We start from the raw sequence: 21,742 nt of genomic DNA on the forward strand, positions 1-21,742 counted from the left end.
CTCAATCTTTACCTTATGTCAAAATTTCGTCAATTTTATTCAAATATCTCTTGTGAATCAAATGGTTGTCATCAATCATAGAAAAGGGGAAGATTGAAAGTGCATCTAGGCCCCTAATTTGTTTTGGTGATTAATGACAATCAAATGATGAGGACTAATGATGTGTGTGAGAATATGAAGATATAAATAGTCCTCATCAAAAAGTTGTTGTTGCGCCGCCCATGTGAAAAGAGAAGTAAAGTCAGTATATTCGTGTTGCGTGTGTATTTACTTTGAATTTGAGTCAACTAGGAATGCCGTACTATAAAGAGGGGTGTGCAAATGAAATCTAGGAATGAATCCGGTGCTCGAAAATATTTTTGAAGTGGATCTTTTGCTATCTTTTTGAAGTTGTGTTGAAATTTACGGAAGTTTCGAAGGTACTGTCGGAACTTCCGAAGGGGCCAGAATCGGTTCTGTAAGATTCACGGAAGTTCCGAAGGGTCCAGAATCGGTTCTGTAAGATTCACGAAAGTTCCGAAGGAGACTTTCGGAAGTTCGAAGGAGCCAGAATCGATTCTGTAAGATTCACAGAAGTTCCGAAGGTCTTGACCGGAACTTCCGTTGACTTGACTTTTCATAGTTGACTTAGAATTTTCTAAGTGTTGGGGGCTGCTATTTTGACCTGACCGGAAGTTCCGAAGGAGACCTCCGAAAGTTCCGAAAAAGGAATCTTTTGCCCCCAATGGGTAGAAATTGAGAGGAGGGTATAAATATCCCCCAACCCCTCAAGCTAGGGTTGCTGCTTCACATGTTCATCTCTATGCCCTTGGCTTACTTTTCTTGAGATTCACTTTGAGCCTTGCTTTCTCACTTCCTCCTCTCCACGGATCTCAGTGTTTTGGATTTTTTGTGTGTGAGAGTTGGTTGTTTTGAGTTGGTTTGAGTGCTTGGTGTTGACTTTGTGAGAAATTTCGTGAGCACTAGATTCATCCCAAGATCTTTTTGCTAGCTTGTTACTCTTGGTGGTTGAGGACTCCTAGATGGCTAGGCGTCGTTCCTCGAGCCACCGAAGCTCTTGTGGTGCGTCGGGAAAATGTTTGTGATGGTTAGATCTCACCTCCAAAAGGAAAGAGATACCTCGAGTGAGGGGGAGTGCACGAGTGTAACCCCGAGGAAAGGGTTGTGAAACCCGGCTCAAGTTTGAGCTCCTCAACGGAGAGTACAGTCCCCTTAAGGATTGGAACTTGTGTAAAAAGTCTCCGTCTACACTTGTGGTGAAATCTCTCTAACTTGTTATTTAAGCTTTACTTTTGGTTGCCGTGCGTACTCTAGTTGCTGTTTGTGCAAAGCTTGGAGGTGGTTTGTTTATTTGAGGTTTGGTTGGCTAGATCTACTCCTTTCCCGTTCTAGATCTGGTGCTGTCGGAAGTTTCGACGATCAACGAAACTTCCGAAGGCCGGAAGTTCCGAAGCCACTGACCGAAACTTTCAAAAGTCTCAGCTTCCGCTTTTTAGGTTTATTTTTTAAATCGCCTATTCACCCCCCTCTAGGCCTTGATATACTCTTTCAGTGATGAGACATGTATATTTTTGAATTTTATTTTTGAAAAATCATGAGAAAAGGTATATATTATGAAAAGTGTCTTCATTCAGAGCTAGGGGCAGTCGCCTGTCGGTGCAAAAGATGGGAAGTGAAGGAGAAGATCTTGGCAAATTTGGAAAATCACATTTACTCGAAAAGAGTGCATTGACATTGAAAACTTTGTGAAATTTTTGCAAAGCTAATAAATTTCGGGGCAAATGAAATATGGCAAGCAAATTTGTGGCACACAATACCGTGCCAGCCTTAATTATTTAAGCATTGGCGATGATCATACAAAGGAAAGTTTGACATGGGAGAGGATACTGAAGTTACATCATCTCTAGAGTTCCCATTGTCATGGATGATGTACACGCCAGAACCAAGTTACCTGTTCTTGATGGTAAAATGACGAGATCCATCGATAATCTCCACTGAAAGCACCTACCATATTCCTCATCTGTCCATTGCATGCACATGTCTATGCTACAGTTGTTTGACAGAGCTGTCTTAATAATTGAGCAACCAAGAAGTGGTGGGATCAAATCCCGTTACTTTCAAAAAAAAATATTCATTGAGGTGAGAAAAAAATTGGTACATGCCTATGTAGAGAGTTCATGCAACACGTACAATGCATACCACACCATGATGTGTTTTATGATGATCCCATACTATACTACCAATAGAATTAGTCTGGGCAATCGATTAAAAAGGATATTTTAGTACTTTGTTAATTAATCGATCATTAGTATTTTATAATTTAGATTTTTTTGAAAATAAAAAGGTAATACGTACGTGAGTTTTTGTAGCCTAGCAGAAGAGAAGATCATTTCGTCCGTGTGCGTATCCGCGGTGGCGAGGCTGTGATCCAAAGCAGCCTGGCAGGAGAAGATAATACGTACGTGACTTGCAGGCTCATAATTAAAAGACAATAATACCCCTCTAAATTTTTACTACTCCTAATATCAGTGGTAGTATAATTTAATCACAACTATTCGATAAAGATAGATCAACTATGTTGATTATATTCTACTATTAGCAGAATGTACCGGAAAGGACTCGTTTTACAATGGTCTTTATTGGCAGTAGAAATCAATCTAGACCATTAATTTAGTATTTATATTATGTAGTGTCCGTAGTAATACCTTATATAAGTACGTTCCAAAGTAAAAGAAAAAAAAGAAAGGAGGAAAAACTCAGGCAATACACTGGCACAAATGACAGAACTAGGGAGTACAACGCAGTAAGAAGTGACTACTGTGACAACACAAGGAACATTCCACCTGAACTCTGACAAGTGACAGCACAAGGGACATTCCATTTGCTCCCTGCAGAATTAAGGGCGTTTTTAGTTGGTGAAATGAAAATTTTTGTATGTCACAACAGACGTTTGATCGGATGTCGAAAGGGGTTTTCGGACACGAATGAAAAAACGAATTTCACGGCTGGCGTGGAAACCGCGAGACGAATCTTTTGAGCCTAATTAATCCATCATTAGCGTATGTGGGTTACTGTAGCACTTATGGCTAATCATATACTAATTAGGCTCAAAAGATTCGTCTCACAATTTCTCACATAACTGTGTAATTAGTTTTTCGATTTATCTATATTTAATACTCTATTTAGGTGTCCAAAAATTTGATGTGATGTTTTTGGGTGAAAATTTTTGGGAACTAAACGGGCCTTAATCAAACCTTGCAGCTAGCAGTGGCCTGTATATCTTCACTGCATCTCTGGGCAATATCTTCACAAGGAACAAGGTATATAGCATTATATATATTTATATTCCCCCCCAAAAAAGGGGACGATTCAACATTGCCTCCAAGCAAGCAACCTGCATTATTGGAGTAGAGTTGTTCAGATCATGAATAGGGAATGGCTAGCCCAATCACAGGACAGGACCATACCTCAGCCCTGATCTCTTGCAAGTGTGCGTTTCTGCTCTTTTGCCGCTGTAAGCAAGCAAGCATGCTGCATGCAGCACACCGTGAAGTGGACCACATGTGACTGGATGGATTGGACATTGCCATGGCGTCCAAAATCAAAGGAGAGAGTGACTGATTGGCGCGCATGTTTTCAGCAACCTTCTTGTCGGAAGAATCGATCGCCGATCTGACGGGAAGACTTTGTGCTGTAGATGCGTTTTCCGTGCCTTCAGAAAGTGTTACTGTTCGGTCTATGGCAACTTGCAAGAAAGGAGCTGCAGGTTCTGATTTCAGAAGCTCTTTTCTACAGGTAAAGAAACAACAAATGTTCGTGTGTGCCCGTTATGTAATCACTGTTCTATTGCAGTTAGCCGCGGAAAAACAGAAGTAGAAGAAATTACTGCTAATTGTCCTTATGAGATTCAGGGTTCAGACATTTGTTGGGGACTGCATGGACTGGCCGTACCTGAACTCATCAGATTGCTTGGCTTGCACGAGCCACAATTTTTCTTTTTGTCTGTCTAGCTGTGAGTATAATAGCATCCTTGAACTAATTATTGAATGCCTAAAGCCTAATTATACTTCCTGAAGAGAGAGATGCAATTATCCATGCTGTTGTCTTCATGTAGAGTTACATTCAGATCATAGACATGGTTTCAACCACAGTATGTTAAGCATTATCAAAACAAAGCTTGCATAATGCTGCTGAAAACTTTCAATGATAGGCCTGCACCCAACACCTTGCAACAAACTAAGCTAGATTGGATGAACCATCGCTTGAGCCTAGTCAGATGCCCATAACCGGATCAAAAATATGCAGTAAGAAACAAGCATTGCACAAAAGAGAAGAACAAAATAAGCAGACAAGCAGGTACAGTGACATCAAGCACGGACCGCAGAGCCTGAATGGTGTGCATAAAGGCATTAGAACTTTTGTGCTCTGCTGCCTGCCTCACTGTTTGTTTGGCTTTACAGGCTCTCCCTGCCCCTCTGCTTGCTGCTCATTTCAAAGATTAAGATCAAGCATATGGTAGAGAGAGAGAGAGAGGGAGAGAGGAAGCTAGGTTTGCCAGGGAATGTTTTCTTTGGTGAACAAAAGCTGCAAAAGATGGTCTCCCCCATAAAAACTGAGAAAAGGGGGGCGCCATTGCAGATTAGAGAATCTCACAACCAAAGTTTCACAGGAGTGGGCAAGCCTTCTTTTATTTTGGAGCACTTCAACCACCGGCCAAATATGGACTGTAGCCATTGTTATCTTGGCAAATTCATGGACCGGATTCTGAGATTTTCTAGTACCTGCCTGTCATGCAGTGCAAGGGTTCATCATCATTTTGAAATGCTTCATTTTTTTTCTTTTGATCAGAGGGAGCACCCATCCATGCATGCAGAAAAAGGTTGCTGTTTTGAGTTTCTGCAAAGAAGATGGACGTGGATAATAATTGCATCAATAGAAGATGAACATAAGATCGAGAATGAAACGGTACGCACTGTTATTTGTTTGCTGCATACTTGGAATGAGCGTAGATGGCAACTTTGAGCATAAAAAGTGGAAAGATACCCTGCCGAGTACTCAAACATAGAAATCTCAAATTGTCGTAGCTTACATTAGAAAATGACAGAAAATCATCTGCTTTTTGCATGATTAGGTAGGTATATATACATAAGAAGATCATTCTCTAATACTATTAACCTGTATTATTAAAGGTGTAGTACACACGCAATTAGACGAAGTCCATTCTCACTTGACACCAAAGATCACTTAACGTCCATAATTCTGAAAAATGAGCGATTATGGTGGAACTGTCCACCTGTGGTAAGTCCTAATATTAATATGATGTTCGCATTTATAATTAATAAAGTTTTACTCTTATCCTTCCTTCTGTACCTCGAGGTACTAGTATCTTGAGGTACCAAATTGTTTCTCACTATTGGACCTAGCTAGATAGGATGTGCACTGTTGAATCCAACGATCAGAAACGATTTGATACCGAAAGGAAGGATTGGAGTAAAACTCTAATTAATAACTCTTTTAGTAGTTAATGATGTACACTTTAACAACAAGGCCTCTACGATGACTCTGTACAGAGTGTTAGTGTTATTTCTATGTTCCGCAGATAATTAAAAAGTAAAGCACATTTCAATATTAGAATATATATTAACAATCAAACATTAGTAGGTGATGATACATCCTCATGAACTAGCTAATAAAACTTTCGATAACAAATCATTTCAAAACTTTCAAGGACTATTAAAGTGTAATTACATTGTAATTTATATATAATTATAATATCAGTTGCACGTAAATTTTGAAAAACGCGCACTAGTGTAGAGATAGAGCGAAGAGAGATCGCCGGATCAAATCCCCTCACCAGCGTGTGCTGTGAATTTCTCCATCCCTTCTTGCACAAATCTGGTTCAACAAAATTCAACAACAAATGCTTCCTTCACAAATTTCAGAGGCTCAGAGCAAATCTAGCTGCACAAAACTTTGACAGGTTTTCTCCCGGATTGCTGTCGACATAATTAAATCTACCAATGCCGTCCAAGAATATTTCCACACGACGGCAGCATGCAGCATCCACGTTTTTTCTTTTGTTTTGTTTTGTTTTTTTTTTTTTTTTGGCAGTTTTCGCGTTGAGCTAGCTACCTCGATCCTCAACATTGCTGCGGCCCGCGGGCGCTGTTTCTCGTTCATTTTCAAAGACGAATAATTGGGCCTCCGCTAAATGGCTAACTGGGCTGGTTATGCTGAGCATGACCGGGCAGGCCCAGCCCAACATCCTCTGGCTAGGCTTTAGCAAGGCCCAGGCACCACATGCCCAACTCGCCGGAGGCCCTAACACATACACAAGTTTTGGGTCGTTTTTTTTTTTTAATTTAAGAAACGCCTTTCTGTATCCCAACACTCACTAGGAGGTTGTCTTAAAAAAAAATGCCATTACAGTGGACGTTTTTTGTGACACGGCGAAACAGACGTCAGCCCTGACGAATGGCAGGCTAACGGTGCCATGTATATTTGTAGGTGGCTCTCTTAATGACTACTAGCAAGCTCATCGTCTCGATCGGGAGGGCTGGAAGGACTAAGGAGATGACAATAGTCCTAGTGCTATCCAAACGTAACTTTCACTGCACATAAATTTTGGACAAGTACACCAAGTTTCAAATGGCTAAGGTGAACACTGAGCATGCACAACTGGAGCTCGATGCCACAACACCGGAGGGTATCGAGCTCCTCGGAGACACGGTGATCCAATTCATATTGTGGCACCGTCACGATATTATCCTCCTAGGTTCCTTAGTGTCATTGGGACCATAGGTTCGGATTTCATGCGCCAGTCTCTTATATTCTATTTTTTAGGTTTAGATCTCATATACTACTCAATACTCAGCCTCTATTTCTAGATTGAATTGTACTTTATGTATTGGGCAATACCAATTGATGGCAAAGACCATCCCTGCCCTAGCTCCTAAATCTCTACCTGGGGCTTCATCACCACCACAATGTCCTTCCATCCCCTGCCGAAAGCCATCTCCACTAACAAATCCACCACCCCCATTAACGCCCTGTATCCCCTATTAATAAGAAGCCATCTCTCCCGGCAAGTCCACCATCTATCTCACACCTCCTTCACCCCCAATTTATACAACCAACAATATTTGACGAATGTCATAATGGCGAAAAAGCTCCAACTGTTGAGACGGTCATTCTTAAAAGAAAAACCTAGGTTGACCTCCAAGTAGACCCAAAGTCAATGGATGAGGACAAAAAGAATATCATGGTTATGGCTTTCAATGAGAGAGAGGTAGTCTTGACAAAAGCAAAAAAAATACCCTTAACATATGCCCAACAGTTAGTGGGTTGTGTCAAAGACGAACTACAATCCTAGGTGCCCTGAAGAAGTATGTAAAGGGCAAACCCTTTCTACCAAAAAAACATAATGGATGAGTTGTCATGGCACGCAAGTTTCATATACATGAGGTGAGTAGGAAGAGTCTGAATTACATAACTGTCAAAATACCAGAAAATAGAAAATGCCTTCATGATTAGACCACATGAGCTATATTATATTGATTTCGAATAAATTCAACGTTCCTATACCAATTAGAGGGGATGGAAATTAACATTATCGGTGCATGGTGCTTGTAAGAGAAAAGAAGATTATTCTTTTTACTGAATGCCCTAATAAATAAACAAATAAATTATTGATTATCTCTTTTCTCTTTAGCTCCTAGTTCCACGATACTGATATAACGGTGTAATACCCTGAATTTTGCTAAATTGTAAAATACTGATAAAATGTCAAGACTATAGAAACCACTTACGTACTTATGGCCGATATTCAAATTCGCATTCAAAATGCACGCTAACTGCCGCTCGTCCTCCTCCTTCCCTCTGTTGGGCCAACTTGCCCCCGTGCATGCCACCTGGGCCGGCCTACTCCCCAACCTTCCTCCGTGGGCCACGCGCACCATTGGGCTGGCCACCCGCGCACTAGGCCGCCTCGCGCCGCTCCCCTCTTGGGCCGTGCGGCCGCACTTGGGCCAAAATCTCCTTTCTTTTTTTTTTTAAGGAAACAGGTCCATTATATTTTACTAGTTCATTTTAATTACTCAAAACCCCTTATCTTTTAAACCGTATATCCGTTTTAAGCAAAGTTTGAATCTACATGACACTAAAAATAAAAACTAAATTTTAGACCCAATTTGGGTTTGTTTGGATTTGAACTTTCGTTGATTTAAGTTGAATTCTCATCAAATTCAAATCTAAATTGTTCCTTCAAATTTATTTTTATATCCAAGTGAAGCGGTTGAGTTGTGTGAGGATCAGGACCCGCCAAACTTCGAGCAAAGCAAGTTATCACACCCTTTGACCATATTGTGCCTAAATTACGAAATCATTTTTATTTCAAATAAAATGCATGCAATGATTAATGTCCTACTTTTTATATGCCATGCCTTGATACTTGATTACCCTTTTACCTTGTATCCTAATTTATACAATTATAATTCTAGTTAATTTATGAAAATGCTTAGCTTGCTAATAGTTGCGTTACTTTTATATTTACTCACATGGTATTATTGGGGCAATTATGATCACCGGGACATGACATACAATTGGCTAGACTATCATTTAAACTTGATGGGATGGTTGATGCATAATACTATATTTTGGTCTGGAAGACCATCTTTTTGAGAAGCAAGAAGTTGGTGATCATCCAGAAAATCATGACGAGACAGTGGCGGGAAGCCATCCTAACGAGGATCTTAAATGATGGACAGGACCACCGCTGTAATTAATGAAACCATGGAATAAAATATGATGCTAGCTATAGGTTTTTGAAAGATAATTGTGAACTGGGCTTTTATGCAAAGAATTAAAGCTTCCTTGATAATACCCCTGCATTTTGCATAATTCCGTGGTAACTTGCTGTGAGTATTGTAGTTGTACTTCTTGCTATATTACCACATCAATGCTTGAGGATGATGTTGCAGTGGGTCCTTATAATCACTTTCCAGGGTGATTGGACGACGGCGTCTAGTAGACCTTAATCCCCGGACGTTGCTTGTGACAAGTTTGTATCGTAGGCTTGTAGCCTACCTTTTGTTGTCGTGATTTCAACTACTTTTGCTTGTATCTGAATCTGTCAGACGCTAGAACTTCTACTGGACACGGGGCCCTATGTAATGAACCGTTTGTAATGTTAGAGATATGGATAGATACGGTTAGAGATAACAGAGTCCAATATAAGCTCTAGAGATAAAGATAAAATCCTAAAGAGATACGATAGAATATTTATGTTGTACTTCAAGTTTCTATCTCCTATGTACCCTATAAATATACTCACGAGGGTCAGTATAATATACAACAGAATACAACAGATCATATAGTTTCTCTCCATCTAATATTTTTCACATGATATCAGAGCCTAAATCCTAATAGAAATCGTCGAATTCGAGTCAAAGCCGGCCCGCCGGCGGCAACCCACCGCCGGCGAGCCCATCCAACCGATCGGCAAAGCCTGCTTGCGGCAAGATCTGTTCTGGCGTGCGGTACAACGACGAGAGCTGACCGGCAAGGACGCTAGCCATCCATCGCCGACAACGCACAAGAGGACCAGCAACATTGGCCGACCATTCAGCGACGAGACGGCAACGATGCCATCCGTCCATCCCTACACAACGCACGTCACAGTGCATCTTTTTGTTTTTTTCTTTCTTTAATTAGCTATGTAATTCTCATATATTATCTATAGATTAGATTATTTTTTTAATAATTAGTATTAGATCAATTTCTTTTTAGCCACCATATATCATATATAGATTAGATTAGTTTCTTCTAGCTTCAAAACTTTCCAAATTCTAGCGGTAGAAGCAGAGGTGCGGCGACATCGATCAACTAACAAGCAAACACTACATCAAGCAACAGACGTCTTCATCAAGTCTCCACGTCCGCCATCAACATGGAAGTAACACCGTCGATGATCTACCTCAACATGGGAAAAACACGAGCCGCTTCGTCCATAACGATGGACATTCATCTCGCGTCCTCTGACAGAAATCTCTGCAAGACGCTTCATCGACGACGGCATCGACCGCGTCATCTACGACGGGCAAAGACTGCATCAACCTAGCATCACTATGGTGGTGACCTCCTACACGACGTACGGAGTACAACTAAAAGTTGATGACCCGACGTCAACGGCGTTCTCTGACATCTGCAAGATGACCTAAGGGCATCCTCTAACATATGCAAAGACGTTTCCAATGACATCCTCTGACATCTGCAAGGTGCCTCATCTATGATCGCAGCTCCGTCTTCAAATATTTTTTCGCCTTCGGCTATATGCGGCTACATCAACTACCATATCTACAACGACCACGGCTATCACATGATCGGCTACCTCGACAAAAAATATATCAAATCATCCTAGACAACTCCAGTCAAAAGCGTCCGTGTCACCGCTCTCATCCATGACACTCCCGCTATGACTGCGGGAGGGAATAGAGGAGAGAGACAAGGGACGACACAGAAGGGGACGCAGTCACCAAGGTGGAGAACCGAGACGACATAGAAGGAGACGCAGTCACCGAGGTGGAGGATTATCCATCAGAGATGCAATTGATGATGGAGAAATAAAGAAGAGAAGATGGTGAAACACAAGATTTTAAATCCAGTCGCAATCGTTCGCTTTGCTCCCGTTACGACTGAGGGGGAATGTTAGAGATATGGATACATACGGTTAGAGATAACAGAGTCCATATAAACTCTAGAGATAAAGATAAAATCCTATAGAGATACGATAGAATATTATTTTGTATTCTAAATTTTTATCTCCTATGTACACTGTAAATATACCCACGAGAGTCAGTGTAATATACAACAGAATATAACAGATCATATAATTTCTCTTTATCTAATATTTTCCACATGTAAGACTTAAGTGTATGTGCTATGTGATGCTATGCTTCGAAATTGTGTTACCATCTACTTGATTCAGTAAAATGGTACTGTTATGCATCAGCGTTGTGGCTATAGACGATAAGTACAAGTTTCTAGAGAGTGGGACAAGAAATACGATGATTGAACTATTTTCCCGGTCGTGGCATGGAGCGTTTGTAACCAAATTTTATTGATTTCCTGAGTTTTTCATATTTGTGTCCTTCTGGAAATATTGAAAGTACCAGTTACTTATTCTTTAATATGTATGTTATGTTTGAATGTATATGAGTTATTTATGGTGTAATGGAAGTATTTTAATTTTTTGAGTAAATTATTTATCACAAGACAAAAAAAATTGAGAACATAAAAAACATGAAAAACTGAATTGATTGCCCTAGTCGATTATATTTTGTATGCAGCTGTTTAAGTGGTCCTCCTGAGATAATGGATCTTGGCAGACGGTTGGGTGGTCCGCCTGCATATATGGTCATGCAAATATTGATTCTGGTTGCATGCAAATAAGGTTTGTGTTGCAGTGTTGATGTGCATCTTCTGGGTAACAAAAAGAAACAAATCTTGGGGTTCTCAAGGGCATGATCTTGGAGCTGGAGCTGCGCCAACGCAGACAACGGTGAAAACTGATGCCAAGCCTTTTCCTGCCGAGGAAGCGCAGTGGCTATATATGTGGCCCATGGGGAAGGTCAGTGCTCGTGCCAAGTGCATATTGATTTTCTTTTGTAGGATCTCTTGATTGTCTGAAACAAAAAAAAAAAAAGTAAGATATCTTTCTGGCAACACACACAGTTCATATACGGATTAGTATATTTAATCGTTGGAGTGTAACTGATCAGTAGAGCTGTCTTTCTGTTTCATTTAGTGTCGTATTTCTCTTAGTTAGCTAGCCTGGTCCCGACAAACAACCAACTGTACATCTTTGTCCTCAAATAAGGTACGTAAGGGCATCTATAGTGTATAATTCATTCAGCATATCGGAGGAGCGGGATATTAATTATGTGCTTGGTGCTACATTCTTAAAATTGGTTACCAAGAATTTCTTATTCCATTATGGTCGCGTGTAACACATACTACCACGTCTGTCCCAAAATAAATGTTAGTTTTTAGATAGAATGCTCGACTCTTTTTCTTATTTAAATATTTTATAATTAATATTTTTATTATAGTTAGATGATAAAACATAAATAGTTCTTTATGCGTGACTATTTTTTTTAATTTTTAACTAAAAAATACTCTCTCTTTTTTAGACGGAGTGGTACTATAGATTTGGTGGTTAGAATATCTGATGGTTCATTTAGACTTTTTGTTGTTTTTTACTGTCTAAAAGGGTAGTTAGAGATGTGCCCCATCACTCTTAGCTTTTTGTTTGTTTAAAACCCATTGGTTGTTTGTCTTATGGCATGGGCCAGTGATGCAGAACATTTTCATTATCTTAAAAAAATATCAAACAGCGAAACCTCGAGACACTGTTGTAGTGTGTAAAATAAGCCTTGACATTACACAATTTTGGATTCAGTTGCATTAAAATAAAGCAAAGATAAAGCCATGAGCTTTCTCCAACTTACATTCAGCCAGTAAACACAAACACGTGGGCCCAAGCAAGTTCTCTACCCACATGAATATGCACTATGAAAAAAACACGACGATGTATAGGAGTATAGGTCCGACACTACACTTTTCTCTGTTACTTGATACATTTATATACAACATTGTAGATGTTCTTAAATATTGGGGGTGATTCTTTAGCTTTTGAGAAAAAACCAAACGATATATTTAAAAATAAAAAATAATTTATAAATAAAACTTTGATATGCATGTTCTTAGGCTCCTAGCGATTTATAAGTCTAGTCTAAAAACTTAATTATGATGAAAAACAATCTAAAATTAACTTCTAATTTAAGGTTAAAAATTCAAATTTTAACTCGCATGTATAAGAAAAACGAAAAGATAAGGTGTCACTCTTTAAACATTATATATTTCACATTATTCCGATTTTAGTATACGTGAAAGTTCATTAGAATACGAATGTAACAATATCACATATATGACGATACTATGTACTTTCTTCGGTTATACATATTTAATGTTTAGAAAAAAAAATCTGACCAAAGTTTAGAACTTTGACCTACATTGATATACTATCACATATTAATCTGTGTCATCAAGAGGAATGTATCTGCAATGAAAATTCTGGGTAGAGAATTCTCGCGAATCTGATAGAAGAATAACGGTGCAAGCTGATGCCGGCACGCCGCTCCAGAGTCTGAACCATAATCAGAAATTTAAGTATGGGATTTGATATTTGGAAATTTCGGAAATTAAGTATGGGATTTGATATTCGGAAATTTCGAAGCATTCATAGCCCACAATGGCCCAGTTCCCGGTCATAGAGTCCAGGCCTGTTGCTACTGGCAATAAGTTGACTTGGGCTTACGTTAGGCCATAATCTTGTTGCGACAGAGCATTCCAGCTGGGTCTTTTTTTTAACACACTTTTAAAAATTTGTTTGTTACCTCCAATAATTAGACACTTTATGAAGTTGTCATGATAACTAGAGAAAACATTCGATAGGTTTATATATCGACCCATTTCGATGGGACATAACTGAGTCAGACAACACACGTTCTTATCTTTTCGCTTATACTTATAAGTTAAAATTTAAAATTTTAAAACTTAAACTTTAAATTTATTTTAAGGTTTTTTCATCGTATTTTATTTTCTAGCATTTGATTTTCGATCATTGTGAATATATATATATAAACGTTTTACCTATAAATTATTTTTAAATTGTCAGTAAATCGTTTCGCTTATGTTTAATATGAACCTAGAGATGAGACTGATAGTTTTCCATCTCCTTTTACATTGATTATCATCGTACTACTAACTTGTACTCTTCCATGTTTGGGGAAACAGATGTACTCAATGCACCACTAAACAATTCACATGCTAGGCATTAAGTTTTGTCTAGCAACAATTATATTTACCATATTAAAGGTATTGTTGTCCATCATATCGGCCAACTCCTCTCACGAATCATCCGCCCTATGTGTCTCCTCACGACAAAACAAGAAAAAAAATCAAATGGTTAATTAGTTAAAATACGCTCCATTTCTCCTATTGGCGCATATATGTTGAAATGTGTCTTTGCTTTATTGGACCATGTAGCTCATCTTTACATTCGTACAGGTCTACTACAATATACGGATATGTCACTAGTAGTCACTTTACATACCACCTTTGACTCGAACCACCCGTAAAATAAGACGAAAATGGTTCATAATCTTTTTGGATTCAGGACTAGTTTTTAGAAATGAAAATCATCGGTTGGATTTTTTTAAGAATTTATCGGATACCTATCAGGGTACTACCCATTGAAAATTAAAATCGGTCGGAAACTTTTCGGAATTTTTCTCAGAAATTTTTCAGATTTTTTCTCAGAATTTCCGCTGTCATGTATACCATAAATCCACAATATTACCCCAAATAACCTAGCTCACTTCAGCATATTAACCTTAAGTCCTTAATTGGTCAAAACATATACACAAATATTTTACTTTGTAATAACTTGTATGATGTGCACCCTACTTTGTAATATGATACGTGAACTTTGTAATAATATGTGAGATGTGCACTTTAATATATAATAATTTATAAACTATAGCCCTTATTTGATAAGATCATTATCAAAGTGATATATGAACTTTATTGTAATGCTAAAAAGTGGTATCGTTAGTTGGTAATTTTAGAAATTTTGATCTATTGCTTTAGAAAAAAAAATGGAAGCTCGGTTTGAGGGTTTTTATACTGCGATAAATTTCCGTTACCGTATTCGCGCCATTTTAGTATTCGATTCCTTCTTCGTATCTTATGTCTCAGATATCGATTCCGATTCCAAAGATGATATGGAAATGGAAACAAAAATAGTAATGGTGGTTTCATTCGTTTCCAAGCCGTTTTCATCCATAACAATTCTCTTGTTTTATCTCTAGCCACACTTCTATTCTCAAACATTTGTCATTCAATAAAGAGTATCTCGTTTTTTTTTAATTTCTTACTGGTTGTACCCATACCTTTCTACTATCTCCTTTCCAAAATATTTCATTCTACATCCTTCCAAACATTTTTTATGTTTTTAAATTTGTACCATAATAAATTATTTCTAGGGCATTGCTTTTAGTACACGGAAAAACCCTCATATTTTCAGAGAATCAAGTACATGGAAAGATAATATAGGCAATTCAACTTTTTTAAAAAAATTACTGAGGTGATGGACAAGGAATCTTTGCCTAATCTTAGTATTTACTAAACACCATGAAAACTGTTATATCTTGAAATAAAGCGTGGAGTGCCTAGAATGATAATCGTTTCGGAACAGAAGTAAAAAATCTTCTCATTGAGTTGGAAGACATCGCATGGATGATTTTTTTATACCATGCAATGGGGTGATTGTTTGCTAACAAAAAATAATTTATGAATAAAAATTTTATATACGTACTCCTGGCTATCTAAAATCCAAGTTGAAAAATAAAACTTAGGTTGAAAAACCACAAATCAACTTTAAATTTAAGGTTAAAAATTGAAAATTTTACTTACAATCATAAACAAAAGAGAAAAAATGTTGGTGATATACGTAATCATATATTTATGTACAATAAAGTTTAAACACAGTAGATGTAGTCATGCACCCAGAGCCAACAACCACACAAATAGTGCTTGCTAACCATACAATGAGTGGTTCAGTGGGTTCTTGATTTGGCATGTAGTTTCGATAGCTGAGAGACCAACAAACTACGCAAGATGTTTATACTAGATTTATCTTTTGGATGTACATATAATAGAAAAGATCACTAAATTTACAGGCAAAGAAGCATCTTTTCAACGAAAAAAGAATGCTCGGCATTTCCTGCATCAAATACTATGGGCGGTGATTGTTGGGTTATTTCAGATAAAATGTCAAATGACATATTTATAAATAAAAAATAATTTATGAATAAAACTTTTATATACGTGCTTTTACCGATCTAAAAGTTAATACTGATAAAAAATTATAGTTTTAACTTTAAATTTAAGATTAAAAATTTAAATTTTAGCTTATGAATATAAAAAAAAAAGGGAAAGACGGGACGCAGATCTTTTTTGAGCAGCTATTGCCACTGAATCGAAGAACGTGATGCCGCAATCAGTTTCCTTGTCCTCGCGCGCACGTTCGGCTACACAAGCTCGTAGTCATAGCAGTCAATGCAAAAGCGAAGACGGGACATAAATACAAATCGATCGATCGGTCGAACAGAGGAACACTTGCATGTGCTCCGTTTCAATAGCGGCGTTTATGAACAGCAACAGCCAGATCTCCAGCTCCGTCCAGCTTTCAATTCCTGTCTCTTTTTGAGTCCCTTTTCCCGCGACTTGTTCGTTTCCCGCTAAATACCGTACACTGTTCACTCCTCACGGGAGCAAACCGAGCTGAGAGGGGGACCAGGTGGCCGCCATTGTCTCGTCGTCGCAATGGCGTCGTCGTCCCCTCGCCGGCTCGGGTTCTTGCCCACCCTCGTGTGTGCCATTGCCGTGTCGGTGTGTTGTGTTGCCGGCGGTGGACGGGAGCGCGGGCCGATCACCAGCAATGGCGGGAACTACACCAAGGTGTGCGACCCGGCGAGGTTCGCGGCGGCGGGGCTCGACATGGCGGGCTTCCCGTACTGCGACGCGTCGCTGCCGTACGCGGACCGGGTGCGGGACCTCATCGGGCGGATGACGCTGGAGGAGAAGGTGAGCAACCTCGGCGACCGGGCGGCGGGGGCGGCGCGGGTCGGGCTGCCCGGGTACCTGTGGTGGGGGGAGGCGCTGCACGGCGTGTCGGACGTCGGCCCCGGCGGGACGTGGTTCGGCGACGTGGTGCCTGGGGCCACCAGCTTCCCGCTCGTCATCAACGCCGGCGCGGCGTTCAACGAGACGCTGTGGCGCGCCATCGGCGGCGTGGTGTCGACGGAGGTCAGGGCCATGTACAACCTGGGGCACGCCGAGCTCACGTACTGGAGCCCCAACATCAACGTCGTGCGCGACCCGCGGTGGGGCCGCGCCAGCGAGACCCCCGGCGAGGACCCCTTCGTCGTCGGCCGGTACGCCGTCAGCTTCGTCCGCGGGATGCAGGACATCGACAGCGCCGCCCCAACCGCCGCTGCCGCCGCCGGCGACCCGTTCTCCAGGCCCATCAAGGTCTCCAGCTGCTGCAAGCACTACGCCGCGTACGACGTCGACGCGTGGAACGGCACCGACCGCCTGACGTTCGACGCGCGCGTCCAGGAGCGCGACATGGTCGAGACGTTCGAGCGGCCGTTCCAGATGTGCATCCGCGACGGCGACGCCAGCTGCGTCATGTGCTCCTACAACCGCATCAATGGCATCCCAGCCTGCGCCGACACGCGCCTCCTGACGGAGACCGTCCGCCGCGACTGGCAGCTCCACGGCTACATCGTCTCCGACTGCGACTCCGTCCGCGTCATGGTCCGCGACGCCAAGTGGCTCGGCTACAACGGCGTGGAGGCCACCGCCGCCTCCATGAAGGCCGGGCTGGACCTCGACTGCGGCATGTTCTGGGAGGGCGTCCACGACTTCTTCACCACCTACGGCGTCGACGCCGTGCGGCAGGGGAAGCTGAAGGAGTCGTCGGTGGACAACGCCCTGAGCAACCTCTACCTGACGCTCATGAGGCTCGGCTTCTTCGACGGCATCCCGGAGCTGGAGTCCCTCGGCGCGGGCGACGTCTGCACCGAGGCGCACATGGAGCTCGCCGCCGACGCCGCCAGGCAGGGCATGGTGCTCCTCAAGAACGACGGCGCGTTGCTCCCATTGTCGCCGGAGAAGGTTAACTCGGTGGCACTGGTCGGGCTGCTGGAACACATCAATGCCACCGACGTCATGCTTGGAGACTACCGAGGTAAAAATATTTTTACAGTTTATTCGCTCTGTAAAAATATGATTTTTTCTGCAGAAAAAATTAATTTTTGGTTTGTACCAAGGTAAACCTTGCAGGGTGGTGACGCCGTACGACGGCGTACGGAAGGTTGCAAATTCCGTGGTGCTCCATGCGTGTGACAAGGGGGCGTCGTGCGACACGGCGGCGGCGGCGGCGGCGGTGAAGACGGTGGACGCGACCATCGTCGTCGCCGGCCTCAACATGAGCGTGGAGAGGGAGAGCAACGACCGGGAAGACCTCCTCCTGCCGTGGAACCAGGCCAGCTGGATCAAGGCCGTCGCCGAGGCGTCGCCGAGCCCGATCGTCCTCGTCGTCATGTCCGCCGGCGGCGTCGACGTCTCCTTCGCCCAGGACAACCCCAAGATCGGCGCCATCGTTTGGGCCGGATACCCCGGCGAGGAAGGCGGCACGGCCATCGCCGACGTGCTCTTCGGCAAATACAACCCAGGTACAGAATTGAGTGGAGTGCAGATTCAACGTGTTCTTCGATGCATTTCTGAAACATCTTTTTGATGGGTTGGGTGTCCAAATTGTCAGGAGGAAGGCTGCCGCTGACGTGGTACAAGAACGAGTACGTGAGCAAGATCCCGATGACGTCCATGGCTCTGCGGCCCGACGCCGAGCACGGCTACCCGGGCCGGACCTACAAGTTCTACGGCGGCGCCGACGTGCTCTACCCGTTCGGCCACGGCCTCAGCTACACCAACTTCACCTACGCGTCCGGCACCGCCGCCGCCGCTCCGGTGACGCTCAAGGTCGGCGCCTGGGAGTACTGCAAGCAGCTCACCTACAAGGCCGGGGTGACCTCGCCGGCGTGCCCGGCCGTCAACGTCGCCAGCCACGGGTGCCAGGAGGAGGTGAGCTTCACCGTCACGGTGGCCAACACGGGCGGCCGGGACGGCGCCCACGTCGTGACGGTGTACACCGTGCCGCCGGCCGAGGTGGACGACGCGCCGCTGAAGCAGTTGGTGGCGTTCACGAGGGTGCAGGTGCCGGCGGGCGCCGCCGTCGAGGTGCCGTTCGCGCTCAACGTCTGCAAGGCGTTCGCCATCGTCGAGAAGACGGCGTACACCGTCGTGCCGTCGGGGGTCAGCAGGGTCCTTGTCGGAGACGACGCGCTGTCGCTGTCCTTCCCGGTTCAGATCGACCTGGCAACATCATAGATTCTTGGAATTATTCAATTCTTGGAATTCATCCATTGGATTCTTTTTTACTGAGGGTAAAACTCGAAGCAAGTGTAATTAGTTTACACCACGCTAAAGAGGATCAAAAACACAAGCACATTGCACCATTGGGAATTAATTGGAAACATTTTTTTTTTTACATTTTTGTTCAATGTATCACTGTATTACAGTGATGGCATAGTTATTCACAACAATGTTAGAATCTTATTCAATAATGCAGACCAAGCATTAGCAGTGTTACATCATTAATCGTTCGTACACATGATTATTGGTCCAAACGAGTGTATGCTTTTGGACAAGGAGATCCCAAACACTTTCTGACATAAAAATGCAGTTAGAGACAGATGACTTGTGAACTGCTGCCATAACTTTCGCGCCGCTCGCTCACGTGACACTGATCAGTTTGGCAGCAACCTTTGAATGCTGCCAAAGTCTGAGATTAGTCCTCCACAACTCAGCACCGACGCAGCTGATTCTCCCGTTTCTGTGGGCCTTATTAGTGGGCTAAAATGACTTGCATGAGGGTAGAAGCCCATTTCAAAGGGCCGTCATGTTTTGTTTATGAAATCCGTTAAACGTTTGTGTAAACCATCAAATCCTAGTTAAACGTCTCCTTGAAGGAACAAATGGTTTAGGGAATGGAATTTTTAGGAAAAAAAATTGACAGTAGCCTCCTGGGATGGACTCGCCCCGTTTGAAAATACAATTATTTCTACAATTCAAAATTGGTACAACACTATAAATATTTCTAGCATTATTTATAGTATAATATGTCCCAACAATCATCTTATATTCAATTTTCTTCATATATTACCTTGAGCCATCATCTGACCCCAACCATATTATTTTATGAGGGTCACCAAAATATCTATAAATAACAAGAAAATGCTTATATTTTGTAGTAAGAATGTTCTATGGTTTGTACGGAATTGTTGTTGGAATAGTTCAATGCACATAATTTTGCAATAAATAGTAACAAAACTATAGACCACATGGGAAGTTTCTTTCGGTTTTTATGGACACTCTTTTCGTCAAATTCATGCAATATTTTAGTAGAGCATCTATTTTTGATAAAATAAGTTGAACTAAAAATTAATAAATGTGGAGTTTAATCATATTAGTATGGATGATAATGGGTCGGGTCAGGTACGGGTAGAGCAGGAACATACCTGACCCGATACCTGTATTTATATACCCGACCTGTACCCGAAATGTTTCATGGGTAAAAACTTGTGCCCTTACTCGTACCCGACGGGCGTGGGTACACACCAGCTGCCCGCCGTTGCTCGCTTGCCCGAGTCCGTCGCCGGTCGCCGCTGTCGCTGGCCTCCCCGCCACCACCGCGTTGAGTCCCCGCCGCCGGCCGCGGCGTTGAGTCCCCGTCGCTGGCGCTGCCCAAACTGTCGCATGGAGTCCCCGCCGCCGCAGCTATCTGCCCAAGGCCCCGAGTCCGCCGCCGCCACCGTTGACCGTCGCGTGGAGTCTCACGCCACCGCCGGCCGCCCAATCCACTGCAGCCGACCGCCACGTCGAGTCCCCGCCGTCGCCCGTCGCCTGCCCGAGTCCGCTACCGTCGCCGCTGGTCGCTCTGCCGCCGTCGCTGCATGGAGCCGATGCTACCGTCACCGCATGGCCGCATGAAGCTGATGCCGCCGCCGCTCTTGAGGGATTAGTTGGTTAGGGTGTCCTCTGTAAAGTATTTAGGGTTTTCAAGATAGTATATATATGGTTTTTATATGGTCCATTGGGCTATAATAGAAAAAGTCTATTAAACATATTCCATATAATTTTCGGGTTGGGTATGGGTTACATACGGATAAAATTTAAAACCCGACTGCTACCGGTTTAGTATTCGGGTCACAGGCGGGTATGCCCACGGGCAAAAATTTACTCCCCTACCCATACCCATCGGGTCGTGTACCCACGGGTACCCGTACCCGTGGATAAAATTGTCATCCCTACATATTAGACTTTCAATTTAGCATATTATTAATTTAATTTTAAAACTCAAAATAATAAATAAATAGTGAATCGTATCTAATCATGTAGTTTTCATTTAATCTAGCTAATTCCCTATGTACTTTAAAAATTAACAGATATATTCAGCATACTAATACAATTTAATTTAAAAACATCAATAATAGTAGTCGGTATGATGCATGGTTTTGTGACTAGTTAAATCAACCAGCGCTCTCTCGTTTTTATGTAGAATGAATTGTCATCCGGTCCGTGCACGGTAATTTCGCTCCCGCGTTATTTGGCCAGCAAAGAAACGGTCACCAGGAAATGTGGCAGTTCATTCTAAGATACACTTTATCAAAGAAGAGATGAGTAATAAGAGAGGTACTACAATATAACACGTCGCCAAAGATAGCATGATTCTCATGAACAAATGAATAGTTTATTAAGAGCACAGCATTTACTGTTTTTCATATGAAATTGTAACGCCTGATCTACTGGCTTTTCACTCCTCTTCATATGCCTGAAAATGTTCTCCCATCAGCCTGTATTGCCTCTACAGTCTACAATTCTCTCCCAAGAACAATCTTGTGTGTTATTACCATAGCATTGGTATAGTAGCCACAAGAAGTGCAAGAACTGTTAGAACATTGGGGAGAGAGAGAGAGAGAGAGAGACATATATC

The 21,742-nt window shown here is 42.3% G+C and overlaps 1 protein-coding gene across 1 annotated transcript; it reads left to right on the forward strand.

The window, feature by feature from the left end:
• Positions 1-16,066: 16,066 nt before the first annotated feature.
• On the forward strand, positions 16,067-19,356 carry LOC102716275 (probable beta-D-xylosidase 2). The gene is made up of 3 exons (XM_040520580.1): positions 16,067-17,875; positions 17,958-18,362; positions 18,452-19,356. The coding sequence occupies exons 1-3, from the start codon at positions 16,447-16,449 to the stop codon at positions 19,075-19,077; spliced, it is 2,460 nt and encodes an 819-aa protein (XP_040376514.1). The 5' UTR covers positions 16,067-16,446; the 3' UTR covers positions 19,078-19,356.
• Positions 19,357-21,742: the final 2,386 nt, after the last annotated feature.

The sequence above is a fragment of the Oryza brachyantha genome, chromosome 1 (assembly GCF_000231095.2).
Source record: "Oryza brachyantha chromosome 1, ObraRS2, whole genome shotgun sequence".
Lineage (NCBI taxonomy): Eukaryota > Viridiplantae > Streptophyta > Magnoliopsida > Poales > Poaceae > Oryza > Oryza brachyantha.

Coding starts and splice junctions, on each gene's coding strand:
- LOC102716275 (XM_040520580.1), top strand. CDS start 16,447: ATGGCGTCGTCGTCCCCTCGCCGGCTCGGGTTCTTGCCCACCCTCGTG. Junction 17,876..17,957: donor CATGCTTGGAGACTACCGAG/GTAAAAATATTT, acceptor GTTTGTACCAAG/GTAAACCTTGCAGGGTGGTG. Junction 18,363..18,451: donor CTTCGGCAAATACAACCCAG/GTACAGAATTGA, acceptor CCAAATTGTCAG/GAGGAAGGCTGCCGCTGACG.